Consider the following 24,396-nt stretch of genomic DNA (forward strand, 5'->3'; position numbering starts at 1 on the left):
CCCTGAAATCCTGGGAATCATGCAGCCTATTTCTTTTTTTTTTCAGAATATGTATAGATTCTCTCGCGCCACTTTCTTGAGCGAAATTGCAGCACTCTTCAGGCTTGATTCATTGGCCTAAACATCTAAACTTACTCTGTTTGTTTGAGCTTTATCTTTCCAAACTTCCTAGAAAATTAGCTTTTAGTTTTTGCTCCCTGGAAGGGTGACTTTCCGAAAGCTGTCTTTTGGAAAGCTAACACCGGCCCTGTTTGTATCCGCTTATTTCCCGCTTATATGTGGAAATAAGCGATAAGCCCACCCAAACGCCTAGCTTATTTTTCGCTTACCCCCTAAGCCGCTTAGTCCACAATCCAAAAAACAACTGGGGCACCGCTTATCCAGTAAGCGAGCTTGGGGGCGCTTCTCGGGTAAGCATCGCGATTTTTACCCCCGATACCCCCACCGACTCCTGCCGTCTGCTCCTCGCGCCCGCCGCCGGGTGCGTCCGCCGCCCACCACCCTCCGACCAGCGCCACCCCTGGGCTTGCCCCCGCCGCCGGCCGCCCCTGCCCTCCTCCCTTCCTCCGACGCCGCCCCGGGGCAGGCCGCCGGCCGCCCCTGCCCGCCTCCCTCCCTCCGGCGGCGCCCCGAGGCTTGGCCCCCGCCGCCGGCCACCCCTGCCCTCCTCCCTTCCTCCGGCGCCGCCCCGGGGCTTGGCCCCCGCCGCCGGCCGCCCCTGCCCGCCTCCCTTCCTCCGGCACCGCCTCCCGCGACTCCCACGACCGCTGCTGGCTCCCGTCCGCCGCCCGCCTTCCTGCAACCGACGAGGCGCCCCTGGGCTCGCCCTCCGCCGCCGGCCGCCTGGGCTCCGCCCTCCGCCGCCGGCCGCCCCTGCCGCCTGCACTGCACACGCGCTCCCCGGTCCCGGCGTCATTCTTGCCGCCAGTCGCCAGCTGCTCTGCTGCTGTGCGCGCGTCGTCTCCACCCTGGTGGCCGTGGGGACTGGGGACAAAAGGGGCAGAGGCCGCAGAGCAAACAGGAAACGGTGAAGTGTTAAGGGGCATTCAGGTCAATTTACCAACCAGGACAGACAATCGACACAAAATAATCAGAATTGCCCAAACACCCTGCTTATTCAGACAGCAGATTCTCCAGGCAGCAGGCTTATCAGATAAGCTTGCTTGCCAGATAAGCGAGTTCCAGAAAAGCGTATACAAACAGGGCCACCGTTTGACAACCTAACTTTTGGAACAGTAGGATGGAGTGTGTTCTGTGGGATCCATATGTCAGGTTTCTTCAACCTTGAATGCCGGCCGGAGGAGGAGATTTGGAGGAGCGGCGGTAGGGAGGTGGGGGTGGCGGCGGGTGAGGAGGAGATCGTGCCTTCAAATTAAGTTGAGAAAAGCTGGCAATTTCTTTCTTTTCTTTCTTTCTTGAGATAAGAAAAAGAAAAAGCTTGGTTTCTTGCGAGGGAAAAATAGATACCAGAAAGTTCTGTAGTACTGTATACCACAATGATGATTCGTCGAATGTACAACCGGAAACCCGACATTTTGACCGCACCAAGAATAGAAGTCCCCCTGCAGTTCCCGCCATGTTTCTCCACCACCCAAAGCTTCCGATACGCCTAAACATCCCTCCCCAGCGCAACCCATCCCATCAATAATCGACGAGCCACCAGAACCGACCACCGGCTCGCCGTCTCCCTCTCCCTCTCCCTGCTCTCGGGCACGCGGGAGACCGACGAGGAGGCGATCTGCAGGCAGGCAGGCAGCCATGGGTAAGCACGGCAAATGCAGCCACGACGCCGAGGCCTGCTACCCGCCGGGCGGCATGTACCCGTACATGATGGAGAGCCCGCAGATCCGGTGGGCATTCGTCCGCAAGGTGTACATGATCGTCACCCTGCAGCTTCTGCTCACGGTGGCCGTCGCCGCCACGGTCAACCTCGTCGGCGCCATCGGCGCCTTCTTCCGCTCAGGCACCCGGGCCGCGCTCGCCGCCATCATCGGCGTCATGATCTCCCCTTTCATCGGTACGTCGTCCGGCGGCCTCATTAATTCTCGTCGCGTCGCACGAGATGCAAATATATACATATACATATATATAAATATCGGTGCATTTATATATTCCGCAGTGATGATCCCGATGATCCTCCTGCGGAAGCGGCACCCGATCAACCTGGTGCTCCTGGCGCTCTTCACCTGTTGCCTGAGCTTCAGCGTCGGGCTGGTCTGCCTCTACGCGAATGGGGTCATCATACTGGAGGCGGTGACCATCACGCTGCTGGTGGTGGTCGGCCTGACCGCCTACACCTTCTGGGCGGCCAAGAGAGGCTACGACTTCGAGTTCATGGGGCCATTCCTGGTGGCCGCGGTACTCATCCTCATGGTCTTCTCGTTTGTGAGGATCCTGTTCCCGATGGGCAAGACGGGGACGATGGTGTACGGATGCATCGCCGCGCTGGTCTTCTCGGGGCTCATCATCTACGACACCGACAACCTCATCAGGCGCTTCAGCTACGACGAGTACGTCATCGCCGCCATCGAACTCTACCTCGACATCATCTACCTCTTCGAGGCGATCCTCAGAGTGCTTAAATGAAGCCATCGACGGATGAGACAGCTCTGCCGGCTGCCAATCGTGAGGATGAGACAGCTCTGCCGGCTGCCAATCGTGAGCATACTAGATCATACTGTATGTTTTGTAAGCTACCAGGATGGGTTGCGAAGAATTTGCAAAGACAATCTGTATTTTTAGATAGGATCGAACAGAACCACTGTGATTGGACATTACCGTGGAAATGTTAGCCAATATAATCCAATTCGTTTACTTCACAGCAGCCGCAAAAATACACCATCAGGCCAGCAACGGACCGTGTGAGTGTGACAAATTGCCGCGACAATGCATTCATCAGCTTCAGAAATGTTCACTAGAAAACCAAACTTACCAGGGACGAAACATTGCTTGCAAATTTAGCAAGACCAACGAACGAACAATGCATGCATGGAGTAATTTTGGTTCATTCGTGAAATGAATTCAGATTTCTGGGAGGGGAAAAATATCGTTTCATCAATCACTCACACCCAAGCCATACATAGCAGGACTACAAGGTGCCAAGAGACAATAGCTTCGGCATCACCAGACTCACTCTTTGAATTCAGCATGTATAAAAATACGCCAAAAAGTTGGCCAGGATCAACTAGAAATTGCTCAATTCAACAGTTAACTGTTTCTAATGTGCCATACGCTGACTGGAACATGCTCAAACTTTGTATGGTCTTTAGTGCTCTTCTATCTTCTTCAAGTCCTTCATATTTGTTGTGTCCACGCTGCATGAAAACCAAACAATTTTAGCTTTAGGAAAACAACAATTTACATCATACATGCACTTGTGAAGGCATTAGAAACTATAGTTCACAATGACTAAAGATGGACTCCCTCCCCCACAAGCACAATCTGATCTGATTCAGTAAAATGATTGCTTCTAACAATTCCATTTTGACTAAAATGGCCAGTTACTAAATCGAGCAGAAGTTTTTCCTAGCTACTTTTTTCTGATATACCTAAACATAATATGCCTGTACAAATGTGTAAGCACATAAGGCCTCTTTTTCAACCCTACATCTGTTGCAAAGTTAAAAGGCCACGATGGGAGAAACAGTGAAATACATAGCTGGATCAATCAATACCCAAAGGCTGCCCTTGCAACATCACACAGGTATATATCTTACTGATCAGTGATCACTGAGCAGCTAATCAGTCTGAATGTCTATGTATATGGCCTGGCACTAATTGTCGCAAATCCAATTAGCTCATAGAATTTCCAATTCCTGTTCTTATTCCAGAAATGCAATTTTGCCTTCCCCAAATAAGTTAGTGACATTACAGCCTGGATCTCCTTCAGTCACTTTTACTTTAGACAACTACCATCCTTTTCCTATCTTATACACACTAACAAGGCTTCTTGCCAACAAAAAAAATGTAGCACCGACCAAAACGGAAACAGAATAGTATGTACCAAGTGCTGATACTCTGTAAGCAAACAAGTGAAAAGAAAAACTTACGTTGTTCCATAAAGCGCAATCTTGTGGATTTTTGTGACATCACTTCCACTTTGATTGTCCTCAATAAATATAGTCAGGCTGAAATGATAAAACAATAGACCATTAAGAACAGTGATAGAACACAGAAATAAGGGAGCAAAAGCACACAAACCATTAATATGACATACCTGCGAACATTTTGGAACTTGACATATTTTAGTGTCGCGGGTTTGTTCTGCAGTGAAGAAATGCCAAGATTCATCAGTGTGGAGCAAAACTATATAGCCGTGATGTAAAAAACACAGATGACCTTCAATTAACATATTTACAAGTAAAGTGTTATTCAGAAGACAACATACCTCTGCCAAGTGATCGGCGGATAGATCAAGAGTGTCACTTGGTGGATAGTCATTTACATTGCTGCCATTTGTTACACAGAATTACAGTTAGACCAAATAGAAAAGATAATGTATTTTGAAAAGCTCAAACTATTCCAGTCAAGAGGCCATATACCTGAAACCCATATGCTCTTTATTGGAGAAGAGTTTGACTGTTTTGGGGCCTGTGATGACAAAAGAGACATTATTATTTGAAAAACAGGGACAACCAGAAAATTGTGGTGACAGATCAACATGCAGTTCCATCAACAAAGAGATTGTCTGAATATTATCCCATGCATTATTGCAATCGGAAACAACAGTTGAATAAATCAACCTTATTCTATAAGGAAATTCACACATACAAAAAAAGACCGAGAGTTAAATTGTAAGCATAATGGGAACATGTTTTCAATTAGGTCCAAATGCAATCCGCATATTTGTTTGAAATGTACAGGGTGGCAATAAAATGGTGACAACACCCATTGAAACATTTGCAGTACCAATGCAAGTAGACATAGATGCAAGCAAGCACCTCCATTGCAAGTCTGAACACAAGGGAATATGAAAAACAAGTTGAGGAGCACATGACCACAATTAGGAATGCATTATAAGAGGTCATTTAATCAGGAGCAAACAGTAATTCATGAAACCACAAACATGAATCATGTGCTCTTGCTATCACTATTGCATTTAACTTAGGAAAGTACTAGACATACCCACTTAACTTAAGCTGTCAATTGGGCACAAATCTAGCCTCAACGCACGCAAAACTCACCTTCTTCCTCGGGCCCTTTGAAGAGCGCGGAATGCAGTTTGACCACCTGCATGAAGGGGATGTAGATCAGCAGCTGCTCGTCCGAATCGCTGGCGAGGTACAGCCCCTCGTCGTCCCTGTAACCCTGCAAGCAGCACAACGCAATCGCCATTAGAAACTCGCAGCAGATAAATACAACACGATCTCGCTAACCACGAGCGATCGGGTACGACGCCAGTACGCCACCACCGACGAAACCCTAGGAAAATCTTCCCAAACAACAGGGGAAAACAGCCCACCGAAATCGCGGGAAGAACACCAGAATCTAAAATCCTTTGTAACCAGAAGAGGGAGGGACCAATCGAGCTAGGGTTCGACCGGGCAAGCGTACCTGCTTGAGCGCGTTGGTGATGCTGTGGGAGGAGTCCTGGTTGAGGCACTCGACGCCGGTCCAGTCGATGAAGTCGGCCAGATCCACCTGCCCGCGCGGCACCTGCACGGGCGCGGCCGGGGCGGCGGGGGCGGGGGCCGGGGTGGCCGCGCCGGCGGCGGCGGTGTTGGCGGCGGCCATGGGTTGGCTCGGCTCGGCTTGGCTTCCCGAAGCTGCTGGTAGGGCGGGCGCGCGGCGGGGAGGGAGAGGGAGAGCCGGAGAGGCAGGAGGTGCGGTTCGTTCGAGAGGGGTGCTTCGCGTGCCTGCGCGCGTGCGGGAGGGAAGGTGGACGAGCGAATCCGGCTGGTGAGGTGACTTGCGAGTTGAGTTGCGGCCGGGTGGGGTGGGGTGGGGTGGGCCGGTGGGATGCTGATATCTTTCCGTGACGCGGTGCGGTCGGGCCGCGTGCGTCAAAGGCGGTTAGCAGTCGAACTCGTATTCCTAGTCCCTGTACAATGGACAAGAGCTCCAAAATTAAAAATGGTCTGCAACTCGTTAAAGAAAGGGACAAAATGAATTCCCCTCCCTCTCTCTCCGCTCTATCTCCCCCACACGCTCTCTGAAAAAAAAATGATGTACTGGTGTATCATGTACGAGAACATGGTGCCGGCGATCCTCCGGCCATCCACCACCATGCGCATAGCCGATGCGAGAGGAAAGCTTTACGGCGCCACTCGTATGCGTGAGGCCCTCAATCTCATATTGAGGTGAGTGGAGGAGAGAGATGTAAGTGGTCGATCGAAGCATTAAGAATTAAAAGAAAGAATTTTAAAAAATTTGGATGAAAAAAGAAAGAATTTAAATTGAGAGCTTTATTTGTGAGAACAGGATCCAAAGTTAAGGGCTTCGTCGGAGTTGCTAAAGGGTCCAGTCCAAGCGAAGCATCAAGCATCTCCCCTGGCAGTGGCAAAGCTCGCTACTAGATTAATGTAAAGTAGCAACAAAATACTAATTCATTGTGAAGTTAATTGTTGCTTTGAGTTCGTCAGCTTAGTTCGGTAGAACTAGAATGAGACCCCGTATAGTCACCATACCCAATTTGTGAAAGTAGTTGAGACAAATCTACACGCATGATTTTTTATGTCTCTGATCAAATAGGAGTATACAATAAGGCTGATATCGAGATAAAATAATCAGTGGATCGGATTCAGATCAATAACGCAGGTCCCGTTTGGATCTTTGAAATTAAATTACATTCTAATAATCATAATTTAGACATAAATTAATTAAGCTAATATAGTTGTATGTGGAATATATTAGTATATTATTGTTGGTCGTACAAGAGAGATATTTATATGCTGCACTTCTGCTATAGGGCAACGAGTCGAAGAGCGTGTTATAGGTTTCACATTAGAAACATAGCATGAGGATTTATAGAATTAATTTCCATCTCCCACTTCTATGAATTTAAGATAGGCTTATATCTAAACTTTGAAAAGTTGTGGAATGCTAAATTTCAAGATATATAGCCTACTTCATTAAGTAGATTCCAATTCCTTAAAAAAATGAAGGGATCCAAACAGGCCTTAGTAGAAAAAATAACAAAAAAAAATCTCTCGGCCACCAATTTGGCAACGACGCTGATGTTAGTTCAGAAATGGGCAAGAGTTTCAAGGTTGGCGACCTATATAGCATACAATTTATCAACAGTCACCACGTACATAACACAAGGGCAGGCCGATTTCACATAATCTAAGGTTACATGAAGACAGGAGATTCCGCCATTTTCTGTCACCAATTTACCATCAGCAATGAATGGAAACGGGCAAGTGCACAATATTTCACCACTGAAATTTGGTGGTTCTGATTATGTGGAGGACTTTACTGTGAGCTCTACAAAGGATGCATTGGTGGCTACACGTCCAGGGTTTGTCATACATCCGGAGTTGCAGCAGCCGACAGGGAGGATAATACTGGTGGTTCTGCCATCTTTCCAGAAAAACTGGGTATACCTCGTCCTATATCTGGATTACAGGTACTAAAATATAACACCTTTGCTTCAGCTATTAATAATATGAGCGCACAAATGTATGCAAACAGAATCAAACAGACACGCAATTGCAGAGTGGATCAAAGAGTAGAGTGCGAACCTGGAGGCTGCAGTTAGAACAAAGAGGTTCCAACCTTTGGGACAAGTAAACAATGGAGTTCTTCATTTTCTTGTTCCTCTAAGCCGGATCTTATATTTTTCTTCTTGATCTTTTTTACTTTCTGCCTCGTCTCAACTGATAGAGTAACAGACTGCCAAGAAGATATTATTGCCTGCACTCATATTGTAAGTCCATAAGAAGACATGGTGCACTGTTCATCCAGGAGCAATTTGTCATCAGACACTCTTACTGTAACACCTAGCAGATGCCCCAGTGGTCCATGCAATGTTGGGGTGTTGGTGTGCTTCCACATTGAAAGTTTAAAGTGAGAAGCACTAGCATACAGGGACCAAGTCATGAAAGTATGAAAAAACAGAGGACCAATGTTAAGGTGCTATATACAAAGTTAGAAACTTAAAAATATGAAAGTGACCCAGCCTGCTTTTGTAGTGCATAACATAAATAATCAAGAATGGATACAAATATAGTAGTGCATAGTTCAGGCAGAGCACCCAGGTACAATTTAAGTAATGACATACTCCTAGATAGCAAAGATTGCTCTTTTTTCTCGAACTAAGCAGGAGAGCTGCGCGTCATTTCATAAAGGTAGAAGAAAATATATGGGTTTGGCTACTCCCTACCCAGGTACAATACCCAGGTACAAGAACACCCACACACCCACACACCACAGCAGCAATTATATTAAGGCTGCGCCAGATTTAGGAAGAGGTGACCAAAAACCTACAGAGCCTAAACTCCCAGGGGCGGCGACGTGGACACTAGCTCTTGCAGCCTGGAAGCCCCAGCCATGCACCATAGGCCGCCCTCATTGCTTATAGCCCTAAGAACCTCCTGAGTTTTTGGCCTAACCTTTTCGAACACACAATCATTTCTGTGTTTCCAAATCTCCTAGGTGACCAGAATTATCAGAGAATTAAGGCCCTTATGCATTTCCTTAGGTACAGCCAAAAAAGTTCTCCACCATCCAAAGAAGCGGGTCTCAGGAGTCAGGAGATTCAGGGGCTAGATGTATCAGACCCAGGTGTTGGAAAATCAGAACCCAAACCTGACGGGAGAAAACACAACCGACCAGTAAAGTAAATGATGTCACAAAAATGACACGGCAATGTCAGAAAAGTAAATGATGTTATGCAGAAAAGCTTAGTCACTCGTCATATTTGCTGCTGGAGGTCTATCTAGATCATACAACCCTCTCATTATCTTTTCTGCAGGTCTTTCTACTATTCTACTAGTATAATAGATGGCATTTTTTATGGGAGTAATGAGATAGTATTTCTTGAGAACTTTCAACTCAAAACAATGTATCCTCAAAGTTCAAACATTGTACCAAATATGGAGTTCAAATCATCAATGGAATTCCTCTCTTTGCCATAGTACAACGACTAAAATCTAAAAGCCTGTCTACGACCCTCAATCTAGCCCCTCTAACAATATGTTGCTCACATTGTCATCATCCACTGTCTGGTAGACTTGACCAACTTCTCTAGCCTTCTCGCCACCAATGTTGCCAACCAAGACCTGATGTGTCCTTGAATCAGGTACCCACCCCTTTTCTAGCATTTGATCTAGAAACTTGCATGCCTCATTCTTGAAGCCTTCTTTAATAAGGCCGTAAATAATAATGTTATATATTCTGGGGCTCACGGTTCCACTTGTATTTACCACTTTCAGTAAACTTTGTGCAACCATATTAAGAAAAGAAAAAAAGGCCATATCATTGACTAACAATTCAAATGTCTCTTGGTCAGGAACAAGGGCCTGATTCACCATTCTGTTGAACAAGATAGCAGCCTCAAAAATTGTTTCCTTGGTGAGGAAAGAGCGCAACAGACTAGTGTATGCGTACCCATCCAACAGATAACCTTCCATCACCATTTGTGCAAAGAGAACCAATACATCCTTCTCCTTCTTCAAATGGAGTAGTGCTTGAATAATTACGTCATAAGTGAAAAAACTACAAAAAGTGCCGGTGCAAACAGCTAATGAACGCAACTGCACTGCTTCACGAATCCTTCCCGACAAGCAACTCCCTTGAATTAGCATATGAAGTGACTTGTTTGTCAGACTGCAACCTCTTTTAGAGTGATATTTAAAAACCTCAATAGCTTCTTGGATCCTCTCTGTGTGACACAAAACCTCAACAAGTTGTGAGAAAGATTCCGAATTCAAGGACAAGTTTCTAACACTTACCCTTCTGAACATACCTAAGGCATCTATGTACAATCCTAATCGACAGTAACAAGATATAATGGCAGAATAGGTACTCTCATCTGGTGTAAATGAAGAAACAACCATTCTACCAATGAGCTCAGATGCTCTTCTAATGTTTCCTTCATTGCAGAAGTGAGTTATAACAATGTTCCATGACTCACAATCAACCAAACCTCTGTTGTGCAATTTCTCAAGATATCTTACTGAATCCTGCAATCTGCCATCTATGCACAACCATCTCAGCAGCACATTATATGGTTCTGAATCTGTGACGTCATTTTCCTCCAGAAAGCTCAAAGCCTTGCGGAACTTGGATGATGTACAGTAGCAATCCACAATGTCCGCATATGCACTTGCCATTGGAGCATGACCTGATGCTATCATTTTGTTAAGCATCATTATCGCATCATCCAATAGTTGATTCTCACATAAGCATCTAATGAGGGCACTGTACAAATGCATATCCAACTGAAGGCCATTGTCTTCCATCATTTGATGCAACTTAATCGCCTCCTTGACTTTACTGAACTTGCAAAATAGGGGAATTACTTGAGCATAAAAACTACTATCAGGGGTGCATCCTAGTTGCAGCATCTTACAAAAGAGTTCCACTGCTTCATCTGCTCTGTTGTGAGAACAAAGCGCCATGATGAGTATCTCAAAGGTATGGCTGTTAGGAGAACATCTCTTCTTGCTCATCCTGTCAAACTGAATCAGTGCCAGGTCTACACGGCCAGATTCACACAAGGCCTGAATTAACCAATTCAGTGTTTCCACATCAGGAAGCAGTCCAGACTTCACAATCTCCATGTACACAAGCATGAATGACCGCAGGCCACTCCCTTGCTTGACCAGACCACGCAGCACGCCATTACAAGCTGAGACTGATAACTTGAGCTTGGCAGAGGTAGCATGCTGGATAACCAGCAAAGCTTCATCAAATTGGTTCTTACTGCTCAGGGACTGAACCAATTCATTCAGGGCTTGCTCCAATGCAGGGATCCTAAATCTGACCATCTCACCGAGGAGGCTGTCCATATCATCCCGATTTTCAGCAGCAGTAAGCTTGGAGATCATACAGCTGTAGGTGTCGACCGTACGAACGTTGTACCTCTGATGTGAAGCCCATCTGAAGATCCTCAGAGCCAAGCTAGAATCGGAAGTAGAATCAATAACCCGGGTCAGCCTCTCTGGCTGCAGATTGCTATTGAGCGACCGAATCGCCGAATCAAACTCAGAAGAACTTCCTGTATCAGCAGAAGAAGCCATATCTGAGCACGAACGGTACATGAGTTTGACTGATAGCAGGCGCCATCTCGCAGGCCGTACGCGAGACACAGCCTTCAGAGCCATCGAAGCAGACACATGGTCACAGCATCATGCGAAGCTGGAAATGTACAGCTTGTGGGTTCGCGCTGAGGTTTGGCATCTTTACCCTCCTACGAGCGCGCGATTCCCCCGCTGTAATCAAGATGAAAACGAGAAATGGAAACGTAATCAGAATCGGGTACTGCCGGAATTCAGAGAAGTAAAAGGGCCTGTAAAACTGAAGTAACAACACTGGATGGTTCGACTGAACCTCCAACGGTTTTGAAGATAAACTAATAACTTGCATCAGTGATCCATGCCCGAATGAAAGAGCCGGATTCGAGAGCTCACGGCGAAGGGAAGATGGTAGGGGACAAGATTAAACGAGCAGACTGCCACCCGGTCAAGCTGGGAGGCTTTCCTTACCGACGAGACGAGGAGGTGAGGTGAGCACCGCGTGGCGCTCCGGAGGAAGGGAGATGGCCGGCGCGGGCCGCGCTGGGTGGGGGCGTGCTCGGCGCGGAGGCCAAGATTGGCTGCCCGGCGCCCCCACGCCGCGCCGCCGGTCGTCGTCGGTAGGGGAGGGTCTGTCTCTAGACCAGGGGTGGTTGAGGTCGAGTGGAGGAGTGTGCGGGCGCCGGGCGAGGCACAGCCCAGGTGCGAGCGAGGCCACTCAAGCGAGCCCGCGAGCGAGGCAGGTGGGCCGGCCCGGGCTGACGGCCCGGGCTGCTTCCGTGTACCGCAGGCCGCAGGCAGGCACAGTGCGGCACCGGCACACGACCGAGGGTCGACGGTGAACTTCCGCCGTCCTCCTTCTCGCCGCCGCGGAGTCGCACCGGCACACGACCGAGGGTCCGTTTGGTTTTGGGAAGGAGTGGGTTGGGTTGGAGCTGACCCACTTTTATGGGTTGGAGCCGATCCATCTCATGTTTGGATAGGTGGGTTGGAGCTAACCCAGTCTTTTGTTTGGTTGGAGAGGTTGAGGGTTGGGATGGATGTCCATTTAATACCGTTAGTTGTGGGCTCCACCGGTCAGCTACGGGGCTCACCTGTCACCCTCTCTCTATTTTCCCCCTCCCTTCCATCTTTCCCACCGAACCATCCTCCTCTCTTCTCCTCCTCGAGCCATCCTCCCCACCGAGCTCGCCCGGCCGGCGGCGGGGCTCGAGCTCGCCCACGCACCTCCCCGTTGGTACGGGTGGAGGGTGGCGGCGGAGGGCGGCACTGGGCGAAGGGCAGCGCCAATGGAGGGTGATGGAGGGTCGGGTGGGCAGCGGCGGCAGCGCCAGTGGAGGGCGACGACGGTGTGGTCGCCTGCATTTGTTTAGTTTTATTTTCCTTAGCTTTATCCAGGGGCAGCTTACCCAATTTGTTTTCCTCCACAGGCTTTCCCTATTGTGAACAAGGAATGGGAATACTCGCACAAGAAGGGTTCAAGTGTACGTTTGAGCGTGGGATTCTCCATCTCTATTTCAACTTCAAGCGTTACCGCTACAGGCGTTGAAGTAGTACCTCGGAGGCAGTAAAGAACTGGATCTGTTGAACTGCTGCATGGCGGTTCTGCCGTCTGCTCACATGGATATCACAGTCATGTATGCGTCCTCGACATAGATCCTGTGCCAAATGAGAACACACTTTTACAGTACTGATTTCTCCCCATTTTGGGAGTTTGTACTTGTACGATATTACAACCTAGCAAGCTGATAGTTCTCTATCAAAACTACTTTCAGTAGAATGGAGATACATACTACTCCCTCCGTTCCATTCCAAATTATAGGTCGTTTAGCTTTTTAAGTTCATAGATATTATTATGCATCTAGATATAATATATGTCTAGACCTTTAAAAGTCAAAACGGCATATTGAATTCCAACCAAAGGCATTAATCACGAACCAAACCAACAACAGGGCACTTTTCACTCTGATAAGCATTCCTGGACTCTGGAATTAGTGGGATGGCATCACTTGCAGAGTCCCGCCAAGGAGGCGCAAGACCTTAGCGCCCGTGTCCCCATGGCAAGCAGACCAAAACCCAGCAGAAGACACACCAGCAATGAAATCTTATCCTGTATCCAAACTTACAGAAATTATGACAATGCAGCAAAGGATTCCACTCTATCCTTTGTACAGTGGAAGCAGGCCAGAAACAACAACGAATAAAACTTGCGAACCCGTCAAGACTTGAAAGGCCCCACAGTTGCTATTGTCAACATCCATTTGGTTCTGTTAACTCATTGGAAGTCAAGTTACAAGCCACGAACTTGATGAAGTTTGTAACTTGTAAAGGGACTTGACCATCCAAAGTCCAAAACCAAATAGATCAGGACCGATGTAATAAAAAAGATTCAAATAAATCTCATTTTCTCCAGAAACACAACATGTTAAGCAAACCGAGCAGCAAGGCAGATGGGCAAACAGCAGCCATCGAGAACATAAAACTTAAAGAGTACTTGCATTGGTTCCATCCAGAGTTTCAGGCCTTGAAAACCAACAAGCTCAGTTATAACCTAGCTACTTCGAATACCAAGATGACAGTACGGTAACCAGGACCAAAATCAGGACAAGTCCATCATAAGAAAACTACCACCATCAACCACTTCTCACCAACATCTTGGCATCCCGACCAAAAAAGAGAACACCCCATCATTAACCAAACTTGGAGCAGTTCAGCAGTAGAACATAACGTCCTTGACGTTGTCCTTGATCTTCGGAAGTTGGCGCACCTCCACAGGACCCTCACGAGCTGCCTGTCCGCTGCTGCCAGGGGTCGAGCCACCGCCCGAGCTTTCTCCTTCCACATAGTAGCGAGCACGGAATGCAGCAAGGTGGGCATAGTAGGCAGGCGCGACTGGAAAGCAAAGAGCATCCCATCAGTGATGTCTCGTTAAACAAATATTTAACAACTACAACATATAAGAAAATCAAGAAATGATGTACGGTTCAAGAAAGTAGATGCTCATACTATTGGTACAGCCTTACAGGCAACAGTAGGATTAACCATAACAAAGAAAATATGATCATGAATCCAGCAGATAAAGATTATTTTAGAGTTGGCAACAATATCTTTGGCTACTTATTTCAATGAAAATTCAGATAACACATTGCAGAGACATTAAGAATACTATGTGTGAATCAGTGAACCGATCTACTTTGGCTATACAACAACATGCTACCAAGACTGTGTTATCCACTACTACAATTTGCAGTTAGAATATCAAAGAACTAGAAATTTTCTCAAGTTTTATGTTCACAGAAAAAGAGCTTATATCAGTGAATCAAGCTTCAACTGAGCAAATTACAGTAGGAAACAAAACCCACTGGCACAGCACGGGGCAATCTACATGGCAATGCATCAACAATTTTCAAATAACATGCTGCAAAGATTGTGTTACCCATTACTCTAGTTTGCAAATAAACTGAACAGAGGTTAACTTACCTCTGACACATCACTCTGGAGGGAGTAGATATCCTAGAATCTCTGGTATCTTTATTTCAGTTTTGCAAGCGATTTTCCCTACCCTGATAAATCCAGAGTAGCCAAACTCGGAGAGGTTTGTCAGCCGGTTAGGCTTACCAGCTGAACCAGAATAACCAATCTTAAGCTCCGTGGGCAGATGGGATGGCCTGAGCCGCTTTGGTGCAGGTGCATCTGCACATTCACATGATGCAGCTCGCTTCTTTGAGTTTAGGGAATTCGGTTTTAAGACCTTAGAGATGTGTAAAAAGAGTTTGGATTGTTCTAAATGGCTTGTGGGATCATCTAATATTTTGGGGAATTTTGGTGGAATTTTTGGATAAAAGGAATGGGTAGAATAACATTTGGTGTGCACTAAGTGGGGGGTACCTAGCAATTTTGGGACGGATGGGAGGCTGACAAGTGGGGACGGGTCAACGTGGTCAGTGGGACGCGCCGGGGTCTACTGTGGCGTGGACCGGGATGGTGGACGCGTGGACCAGAGGCGACGGCGTCTTCGGCGACGGGGTTGAGCGGCGGCGGAGCTGGGATAGCGAGGTTCGGCCGCTCTAGGACCAAGGCCTCACGGGGGAGGGTGTCTAACGCCACGCAGTGCTCCTCGACTTCGACCCGGCCCGGCTCTAGGGGATAGAGCGTGGCGGCGGGTGGAGGAGGCGCGGCGGTTTCCTAAGCCGTCGAGGAGAGGAGAGCAGGTGGTGCGAGGTGGAGAGGTGGGGTGGCGGGGCTATTTATAGCCCCGGGAATTTCCCGTAGATGGGCTTGTGCCGGCGGACGGAGCTAGCGGCGAGCGGATAAGCTCGCCGGCCATTAATGGCGGGCATATGCGGGGTGCGCCGGTGCGGTGCAGGTGCAGAGGGCAAGAGGGAGGCTCTGGCGTGGGGTGAGGGGTTGGGTTGACGTGGCGTGATGTGGCGGACGCAGGGCGCTCCTCGGAGTGGCAGGAGCAGGCCGGCGGCCGTCGTGGCCACGCCGTGGCGTCGCGCGTGCAGGTGCGTGTGGCCGGCGGTGAGAGAGGGGAGGTGGCTTCCTGACAGGGAAGGTGGGCGAGGCGTTCCCGCAATAGTGCGGCGCGCTCGTCACCAGACTGGGAGGCGGCCGGGGGAGGCGGATCGGGCAGTGGCCGCGCCGGCGTGTGAGGGGGGATGCACGGGCGTGCGAGAGAGGGAGAAGTGGGAGAGGAGGAAGACAACAACGACGAGGCCGCGGTGGGATGGGCCAAGCTGGGCCGTACGGGAGGAAGGGGAGGAGGGGCCGAGCGAGTCGGGCCGAAAGGAGGAGAGGGGAGAGGGTTTAGGCGGGCCAGGCCGAAGGGAGAAGCGGGCCGAGTCAGCCGAGCCGGGAGAAGGGGTGGCAGCCCAGTTAGGAGGTTTAGCTATTTGTTTGGGAGGGTTTAGGGTTTGAATTCAAATTTGAACTACGTTCAAATTTTGAGAGATGTTCAAGTTGGAGAGATGTTTAAGAGATTTGGATCTTTCCTATTTTCTAGAGCACACAAATGCACAAGCAAATGATGTCTATGCATGAATGAATATATTCTATGAAATTTAAATATGGATGGAGAATTAAGGATTAAATCTAGTTTATTTAGAAAATTTTTAATAAGTCCCTATTTTTTAGTGTTTTAAATTTGGGGATGTTACAAGATCAGGGCAGGACCTGCGAAGGCCCCACAACACCCTGCCCACTTCATGACTCAGGAAGAACTGGGCTGTACCAGAGGCATTAAATGCGGACGTGGCCTCCTGACTGCCCCGCGCGGAGATATGACCTGGCGAGGGGAGCCGACCTTTAGCCAGGGGGTCCAAGGGTGAAGTTACACCCTTTGGACTGCCCAGGACACCTCGAAGGACGAGGCCGCGCGCGGTTGTACGTGCCCACGCACCCCGATGTCGTCATCGTCAGCACCGCCAGAGCGACCCATCAAGGTCAAGACTCTGCCCCCACGTTAGGTCCCGTACAGGCCCGCAGACAAGGCAGGGCCCAGCGTCGGGCGTGACAGCGTGGGACGGCCGTAATCATACTAAAGAGGTCGGGGAAAGCCCGAACGAGCGACACGCCCCGCCCCGACCACCAACCCAAGCCTGCCCACTCATTGCCGATACGGACGTCAGCAACGGCTCCCGTTCCGTTCACTGCCATGGGGTTGGCGGACGGGATAGAAGCACACCGCGGGACAGGCCAGGCCGTGCATAAGCGGCTCATGTCGCACAGGAGTCACCGTACAGGGCGTGCGAAGCCCACGACCAACCAAGGGGATAGGACAAAGAAGCCCCTTTCGTACAAAGAAGACCCGACCACGCCACAACCCTCGACCTCTGAGGTCGGGGACCCCCTCCATTTCTTAACATTTGTCATCCAGTCCCTGAACTATATAATAGGAATCGGGCCTTCTTTCTCCCTCTCTCTCGCATTTGCACACACACCTACATTGCATGAACGCTTGCTTGCAAGCATCTTGTTGTAAGCCCAGTGCACTCGATCCAAGAAACACGACTCCTGCCGAAACTGGATGTAGGTATCTTCCTGAACTAGTATAATTCCTTTGTGTCTCGTGTGCAAGCTATCGTAAGTGAGGAGAACGCAGCATACAATTACTAGTTGGCGGTACAAAACACCGATAAAATTTGATCAAATTTGAAACAGTTTGACTCCTTGAGAAACGAGAGTTACATTTTTTTGGGACGGAGGGAGTATTAAGAGTAATGAATTATATGGTTCAAAGAATTTAATTGAATTACACCATCTATGATCATCTATAATTTGATTTACGGAACCAAACCCATCCTTAATTAATAATCTACGTGCGTGAGCTCTCCGGTTTAATGCCGGTCCCATACGTGCACTGTTACATGGTGAAATGCCACACGCTGACACGCACTGCCAGGGAAAAAGGGAAGGTCAGGGTAATTACTACGGTCGGGACCATGTCACTGCTTGTTCTCACTCGCACACGCCGTTTGCGCGTTGACGAGGACTCAGCAATGTACATCGTTTCGTCGTCGTTCAGACCGTCTCATTTCAATTCGTTATCGAGCCGATGCGGTAAAATATCGTACATGCTCTGATCACATTTTACAGACTGCCGGCCGACCACGGGGTATTACTTTATCTTGCACAATACTTCATTTGTTTCAAATTCTAAATTATTCTAACTTTTTAGAGAGTCAAATTATTTTACGTTTGATCAAAATTATAAAAAGAGTTATAAAGATTTATAGTACTGAATAAATATATTATAAAAATATATTTAATAAAAATTCTTATATGCACTTACATAAATATTAATATTTTATTGTATAAATTTGGTTAAACTTGAGATACTTTGACTTTCCCAAAAAGTTGGACTTACAATTTGAAACTGAGAAGCAGCTACTTGCAGTTACAACAGGTAAAGTTCTATTGAAAAAAGATTAAAATGAGAGAAAAATAAATGGGAGTGTAGTGTAGGTGCTACGCATAGTAATCCGCGGTTGACACGACACGCGTGCGTGACCAAACGTAACCGAATCTTCCTATCCTGCAGTTGGTGATCGAGCATGCACGCAGTGGTTGGGCAGGCACACGTCAAGCAAATCCCTCTCCTCCCCTCTCCAAGATGGGATGGAAATGGTCGCCTCGTAGCCCTCACCGTTCCTAACGACGCCGAGAACCAAACGAGATAAGGAAGCTTCTATTTTTTGTCGCGATACCTTTTTCTTTCTTTCTTGTGTAGCTTATCGTGAAAAAGATCACATCTGATCTGCGAAGTGCAAGTTGCACGCGTTAGTCTTCGTTGTGACGTAAGAGCAGAGCAGACGTCGTCTCGGCGTGTCTATATCACTATATGCATGCGTTTTTCTGCATATCGTACTATACACTTTTCATAATGAACAGTTACTAACCAAAATGTCGTCGATGGTAGTATTTGTCAGCATTTTTCCCAGAATAAATATTTTTAGAACCTAGGAAAATTTTGTTTACAATCATCTAATTGTGCAGGAAAAAAAACATGTATGAACATGTCTTAAGACGAATGGACACTGCTGGGGAAAGCGCCTTTAAACCCGCTTTAGTACTGGTTGTGCAACCAGTATCGCTAGATTAGTACTAAAGGAGACCTTTAGTACCGGGTCAAATAACTGTTACTAAAGGCGTATTAAAAAATTAAAAAAAAACAAAAATCCCCCGACCAGACCCGCTAGATCCTGCCGCCGCCCGACCGCACCCGTCGCTGTCTGCCGGAGCTCTGGCCGCACAGCACCTCAGCCCCTCCTTGGCCGTACCCCGCCACCGCCCTAGCCACACGTCGGATCTGAGAGAGAGAGGGAGGGAGGCCTCACCCGCCGCTCCCTCTCGCCAAAGCTCCGTCGTGCCCTCCTGCTGACACTCCGCCGTCGCGTACTCCCGCCAGAGCTCCATCGCGCCCTCCCTTGCCTCCACCGCTTCTTGCCCCACCGCTGCTCCTCGCCACATGTAAGAGGTGAGGGGCGAGCGGAGGGGGGAGGAGAGGGGCGGCGACGGGAGGGAGGGAGAGAGGAGCGGGGGTGGGAGATAAGGAGGGTGTGGGCTGGGTGAGCGCGTGGGGTGAGAGATAAGTTGGGGGGAGGGGCTGACGTGTGAGAGGCCTTTAGTAACGGGTGAAGCCTCCACCGGGTACTAAAGGCCCTCAGGCACATTATTACCGGGTGGAAGCTTCACCCGGTACTAATTCGCAACCTTTAGTACTGGATGAAGCCTCCACCAGGTACTAAAGGGGTCACGGGGGTCTCCTCGGGGACTAGCCGCTAGATCCGTTACTAATGCTAACATTAATACCGGGGTCAAAAAGTAACCCGTAATTAGCCTAGGGACGAATGCTCAATTTTTCAGTAGTGGAACGTGACTAACTCCATCGAGCTAGTGGCATTAATTTTATCAAACTGAAAATTCAAACCTGATGAATGTTGTACCTTCTCGTCTACGAAAAATGCATGCCATCGGCGACCTCATATAAATTAAAATGCTCAGCAAAGCGGAACCAGATCAATACATGTATGTAGTATGACACATCATCCAACATTCGGGTTGAAATTATCTCCAATGATGGTTGCACAGACCCCTGGCATAATTCAGAAGCATAATGCCATATGGAGTATTTGGTCAACACAAGCAGCCGACACAGGGGGAGCGGCTAAGACGTCATAATAAGCAATAAAAAAACTGGGAGCAATTAGAAGAAGTAAGCGTGTCAATAACTCTTAGCATGCATGCATGCATGCATAGCATGAATGATAGCTATTTGGTAATTAGAACAGCCATCTCCATCAGCTGCAACAACTAGCAAACACTTGACCAAGAAATGATAACAAATTCCCAGAAACATATGAGGGCCGTCTCGCGAAAGAAACACGAGAATTTTGAGGGATTATTATTTCTTAGGGCAAGTTTATAGGACATGTGTCGTATTTTGTGGCCCGGCAGTCCAAAGAGGGTTACCCAAGTGGTTAATTTATAGATAGAGGGGATCGCAAGACCAATAACTCGAAGGTGATCACGAGAACACGAGGGACACAAAGGGTTTAGACAGGTTCGAACCTCCGGAGGGTAATACCCTACGTCCTGTATGTTTGGTGGTTTGTATTGCTTGTAAATCGAGATAGATGAGATTGTTGGGATTGGATTGGTTGCTCTCAGGAGGCGCCCCTGGCCGCTTATATTGGCTGCTGAGTGAGGGATTACAAGTCGGTTTGGATCTGGACTAGTCGGCTATTACATGGAAACCTAGCAGAGTTCGGCTACAACCCGTGTCCTGCAATATCCGAGCTGATCTTGAATCATCTGACCTTCCTTACCTTGTACTCCAAGTATCTTCACATCCTTGACCCGCACGCCCTGATCGAGTAGGCTCACTTGTTAGATCCGGCCAGTATCCTGGTTGAGGGGACCCATGGGTATCCGTATCCCTTGGTACCAGTTCATTAGAGATTGCAGCGGCATTGTTGCTTTCCAAATAGTGCCTGCACAACTGGAGAAACCGATGTTTTAACAGATGATGCTTAAATGGGCGCTGTACCATGGCACCAATGCACTAGAACCACATTATTAAAGTAAATGAAAATTACATATTCAGGGCAACAAATGAAAGGATCACACATCAACACATCATGGGCGAAAACGAGAGCAATATCTCACCAACGGCCAATGCAATGGGCGATTCAACGAACCTGACGTGCCACCAGATTGTGCTGCTGCGATGAACAACAGCAGCAAGCCGCAGGTCACGTCAGAATCTGATGCAAACGGTTCTGTGCCGGGGTGTGATGTGAAGGTCTCGAGCTGCAGCCTGGGGAAGTGCAAATCATGTGATCAGATTATGATGAGAAAATCCCACTGGTCAAGAGAAAGAGGATGAATTAAGATAGGGTTTATGGAGGATGGTTGACCCACCACCTTACATCCGCAATATAATGCGATGAATTGACCACCATCTGAAACCAAGATATATTTCAAAAGAGATCTGGAACAAAGATGCAGGCCTATCATAAGCAACACTTCTGCACCAACAGACAAGTAGTATTTATATCTCAATATTTTTCTATGCCCGTATTCTTTTCTTAAAAATATCACATATATATATATATATATATATAATAGTGTTTGTTGAGTTTTTATCAGGCATGACAGCAACTGGCAAATTGATAAACCTGCCGATTTCAGTTTATCCCATTGGAAAGTTACAGAGCCTGACGTGATCCAACGCGTTATCATTCTGATTACTTAGTCCACTATTTATTGGTTTTAAGTACACCAACTTTTCAGCTAAAAAAAGTACAACAACTATATGCCCTGTTTCATCTACTCAAATTGTAGTCAATGGTTGTTCATACCTTCAAAACTAAATGCGAGTATTTGTTTCTTTAGATAGGAGTTAGGAGTCATGTATCATTGATAGAGTTAAAAAGAATCTTTCTAGAGTAGAGCAAAAAGGCCTAGGAAATAGGGCTTAATTTATTTTTAAGAAGAAATTAGGCTATTAGTAGCAAAGTGATATGGCTGATCGGCTAAATCCTCACACAAAAGTAGACTGAAATTGATGACCACTGAGACTGAGACAGCCAGAATAGTGAATACAGAAAAAAAAAAAGCTGCTCCCCCTCTACTATTATTCCAAACAGGAAGCATCCTTGAAGCCGCCAGATCGTCAAAATTCGTGCAGGCGGCATAATTTTGGTTGTTTCTGTTGATTAGGTCGTGCAAGCATAAGCATAGAGGCTAAAAAAGATTATAAACAAAGTTAAAGGAATAGCACAAGCGGCCAACAAACACGGGGAATAACTAGACCCAAAGGCAATTATGTCTTTTACTTTAGTGCAAGGAAAAGTACTAGTACTGATACGATTTTAAAGGTACCGATACTTGGCTTTCTCATGTCATCATTTGATTGAGCACTACAAACCATCTTTTAGTGTGCATGATTTGAAAATCAGAGAAAGAAGAACGTAATCAATCAAGATCAGTGAAAAAGGCACTAACAGTAACAGGATCTTATGAGTGGGTGAGATTTCAAGATCATCTTATTTAAAAGGATGAGATTTGCAGTCACAAGAACAACCCCCACTGTTCAAGACAAGAATTGGAAGAACTCAGTTGTCCATTCATTAACAATAAATGGGGAATGGCTCTACGCTCCATGTTGGTACAAATCCTGAACCAAGTGAGTAGCACGGGACAACAATGTCTGTCACTAGCAACAAACACTGGTCCTGGGTTTTTTTTGACTATGCCCACCGCCACGAAAAGGGCCAAAAACTTCGACACAACAGCAAGAAAGCGAAAGGATCACGAATTCACGAGCAGCCGAGTCAATTAGGTAGGGAAAAAGGGAGTCACTCCACCCCTTTTGTCGTGCCCCTCAACACGAACAAAATCGTCACAAACGAAGTGGTCAACCGTCGCCAATGATCCAAACACAATAGCACATTAAACAAAGATAGAAGCCATGAGCAAATGATGCACGCACACAAAGCCTAAAATACAAGTCACAGGAGCTCCAAATGAAGCGCCTATATATACCAAATTGAACACACGGCAACAGCACACGCACTGAACACAAATCAGCAGTAGGCACAGCAAGCAAGAAACCAAACATTCCATTGTCCTTACCGTTGCATGCAGGAACGCGCGGCCCGGCCGGCCATGACGAGGATGAGCTTGACGGCGGCGGCGGTGGTGTTTTTGGTGCTCGCGGTCGCCTGGCCGCTACTGGCCTCGGCCCAGCCGGCGCCAAGCATGCCTCCGCCGTCCCCTCCTGCGGCGGCGGCCACGAACAACTCCCGGCTGGAGAAGGCGTACGTCGCGCTGCAGGCGCTGAAGCGCGCCATCACCGACGACCCCAAGAAGCTGACCAAGAACTGGTGCGGGCCCGACGTGTGCAACTACTTCGGCGTGTACTGCGCGGCGGCGCCCGACGACTCGTGCCAGCGCACGGTGGCCGGTGTGGACCTCAACCACGGCGACCTCGCCGGGACGCTCCCGGAGGAGCTGGGCCTCCTGTCCGACCTCGCCGTCTTCCACCTCAACTCCAACCGCTTCTCCGGCTCCCTCCCCGAGTCCCTCCGCTCCCTCCACCTCCTCCACGAGATCGACGTCAGCAACAACCAGCTCACCGGCCCCTTCCCGTCGCAGCTCCTCTGCCTCCCCAACGTCCAGTACGTCGACATCAGGTAAGCTCAGCACCCTTATACTATGCACAAATACAGCTGAACCTGCGAACCTGCGAAGATTTTTCATGAGTGCACCTGATGTGTTGCATATGTACGTGCGAAGGTTTAACAACTTCTGCGGCGAGGTGCCGGCGGCGATCTTCGAGAAGAAGATCGACGCGCTATTCATCAACAACAACCACTTCGAGTTCACCCTGCCGGAGAGCTTCACCAACTCGACGGCGTCGGTGATCGTGCTGGCGAACCTGCCGCGGGTGGGCGGCTGCCTGCCGAGCAGCATCGGCGACATGGCCGGGACGCTCAACGAGCTGATCCTCCTCAACAGCGGCATCTCCTCCTGCATCCCGCCCGAGATCGGCAAGCTGGACAAGCTCACCGTTCTCGACCTCAGCTTCAACAGCATCACCGGCACGCTGCCGGACACCATCGGCAACATGCGCGCGCTGGAGCAGCTCGACGTCGCGCACAACCAGCTCGCCGGCGAGATACCCGAGAGCATCTGCGAGCTGCCGCACCTCAAGAACTTCACCTACTCGTACAACTTCTTCTGCGGCGAGCCGCACCGGTGCCTCGAGGTGCCGCGCATCGACGACAGGCAGAACTGCATCGCCGGGCGCCCCGACCAGCGACCCGGCGAGGAGTGCATCTCGTTCCTGCACCGGCCCAAGGCGCACTGCGACGCCCACGGGTGCGTCGCGCCACCGTCTCCGCCACCGCCACCCCCTCCCGTGCACGCTCACCCTCCGCCGGCGTACTGATCTGTGGTAATACTGTAACATGTAATTGCTTGCTGCCTTTGTGGTGCGAAAATTAAAGGGTGAGTGCATACACATGGTATATACTGTAATCTTTATTTTTCAACAAAAGAGTAATAATGATTCATAGATTTGCTTTTCGGAATGGTATGCGTGTTCTTGAAAAAAGAAAAAGTATTTGCATTGCAGAACTCAACTGAAAGTTTGGTGAAAGAGACTTGTCAGTGTATTCCTTTATTGTTTCTTGTACTGGGGTTTTAATGT

The 24,396-nt window shown here is 48.4% G+C and overlaps 4 protein-coding genes and 2 long non-coding RNA genes across 8 annotated transcripts; 2 read left to right on the top strand and 4 right to left on the bottom strand.

Moving 5' to 3' along the window:
* The first annotated feature begins 1,749 nt into the window (after positions 1-1,749).
* Positions 1,750-2,719, top strand: LOC101772263 (protein LIFEGUARD 2). Its single transcript, XM_004981383.2, has 2 exons — positions 1,750-2,017; positions 2,120-2,719. The coding sequence occupies exons 1-2, from the start codon at positions 1,759-1,761 to the stop codon at positions 2,584-2,586; spliced, it is 726 nt and encodes a 241-aa protein (XP_004981440.1). The 5' UTR covers positions 1,750-1,758; the 3' UTR covers positions 2,587-2,719.
* Positions 2,720-2,989: 270 nt separating this feature from the next.
* LOC101772667 (PITH domain-containing protein At3g04780) lies at positions 2,990-5,926 on the bottom strand. Its single transcript, XM_004981384.3, has 7 exons — positions 5,554-5,926; positions 5,184-5,307; positions 4,542-4,590; positions 4,388-4,448; positions 4,217-4,263; positions 4,050-4,127; positions 2,990-3,314 (listed from the first exon to the last, which is right to left on the bottom strand). Exons 1-7 carry the CDS (start codon positions 5,731-5,733, stop codon positions 3,266-3,268), a joined length of 588 nt encoding a protein of 195 aa, XP_004981441.1. The 5' UTR covers positions 5,734-5,926; the 3' UTR covers positions 2,990-3,265.
* Positions 5,927-8,987: 3,061 nt separating this feature from the next.
* On the bottom strand, positions 8,988-11,850 carry LOC101773072 (pentatricopeptide repeat-containing protein At1g63130, mitochondrial). Its single transcript, XM_004981385.3, has 2 exons — positions 11,649-11,850; positions 8,988-11,375 (listed from the first exon to the last, which is right to left on the bottom strand). Exon 2 carries the CDS (start codon positions 11,265-11,267, stop codon positions 9,114-9,116), a length of 2,154 nt encoding a protein of 717 aa, XP_004981442.1. The 5' UTR covers positions 11,268-11,375; positions 11,649-11,850; the 3' UTR covers positions 8,988-9,113.
* Positions 11,851-13,565: 1,715 nt separating this feature from the next.
* On the bottom strand, positions 13,566-15,871 carry LOC111255736. Its single transcript, XR_002675626.1, has 2 exons — positions 14,658-15,871; positions 13,566-14,069 (listed from the first exon to the last, which is right to left on the bottom strand). It is a non-coding gene; the product is annotated as an uncharacterized LOC111255736 (long non-coding RNA).
* A 4,268-nt stretch (positions 15,872-20,139) lies between these two features.
* Positions 20,140-22,955, bottom strand: LOC101775647. 3 transcript variants are annotated; one of them, XR_001163016.2, is made up of 4 exons: positions 22,818-22,955; positions 21,102-21,142; positions 20,847-20,997; positions 20,140-20,679 (listed from the first exon to the last, which is right to left on the bottom strand). It is a non-coding gene; the product is annotated as an uncharacterized LOC101775647 (long non-coding RNA). The 3 variants fall into 3 exon arrangements; XR_002675808.1 differs by having other exon boundaries at positions 21,102-21,171; XR_002675809.1 differs by having other exon boundaries at positions 21,102-21,208; positions 22,818-22,954.
* On the top strand, positions 22,475-24,277 carry LOC101775245 (leucine-rich repeat extensin-like protein 6). Its single transcript, XM_004981391.4, has 2 exons — positions 22,475-23,377; positions 23,481-24,277. Exons 1-2 carry the CDS (start codon positions 22,824-22,826, stop codon positions 24,133-24,135), a joined length of 1,209 nt encoding a protein of 402 aa, XP_004981448.1. The 5' UTR covers positions 22,475-22,823; the 3' UTR covers positions 24,136-24,277.
* Positions 24,278-24,396: the final 119 nt, after the last annotated feature.

Source organism: Setaria italica, chromosome IX, assembly GCF_000263155.2.
Source record: "Setaria italica strain Yugu1 chromosome IX, Setaria_italica_v2.0, whole genome shotgun sequence".
NCBI classification, from domain to species: Eukaryota; Viridiplantae; Streptophyta; class Magnoliopsida; order Poales; family Poaceae; genus Setaria; species Setaria italica.

What these genes read in the sequence shown, in the direction of transcription:
- LOC101772263 (XM_004981383.2), top strand. Translation starts at nt 1,759, where the DNA reads ATGGGTAAGCACGGCAAATGCAGCCACGACGCCGAGGCCTGCTACCCG. An exon ending in CATGATCTCCCCTTTCATCG is followed by an intron (nt 2,018 to 2,119) that starts GTACGTCGTCCG and finishes TATATTCCGCAG; the next exon opens with TGATGATCCCGATGATCCTC.
- LOC101772667 (XM_004981384.3), bottom strand. Translation starts at nt 5,733, where the DNA reads ATGGCCGCCGCCAACACCGCCGCCGCCGGCGCGGCCACCCCGGCCCCC. An exon ending in AAAGAGCATATGGGTTTCAG is followed by an intron (nt 4,449 to 4,541) that starts GTATATGGCCTC and finishes AACAAATGGCAG; the next exon opens with CAATGTAAATGACTATCCAC. An exon ending in CCGCCGATCACTTGGCAGAG is followed by an intron (nt 4,264 to 4,387) that starts GTATGTTGTCTT and finishes TCTTCACTGCAG; the next exon opens with AACAAACCCGCGACACTAAA.
- LOC101773072 (XM_004981385.3), bottom strand. Translation starts at nt 11,267, where the DNA reads ATGGCTCTGAAGGCTGTGTCTCGCGTACGGCCTGCGAGATGGCGCCTG.
- LOC101775245 (XM_004981391.4), top strand. Translation starts at nt 22,824, where the DNA reads ATGCAGGAACGCGCGGCCCGGCCGGCCATGACGAGGATGAGCTTGACG. An exon ending in GTCCAGTACGTCGACATCAG is followed by an intron (nt 23,378 to 23,480) that starts GTAAGCTCAGCA and finishes GTACGTGCGAAG; the next exon opens with GTTTAACAACTTCTGCGGCG.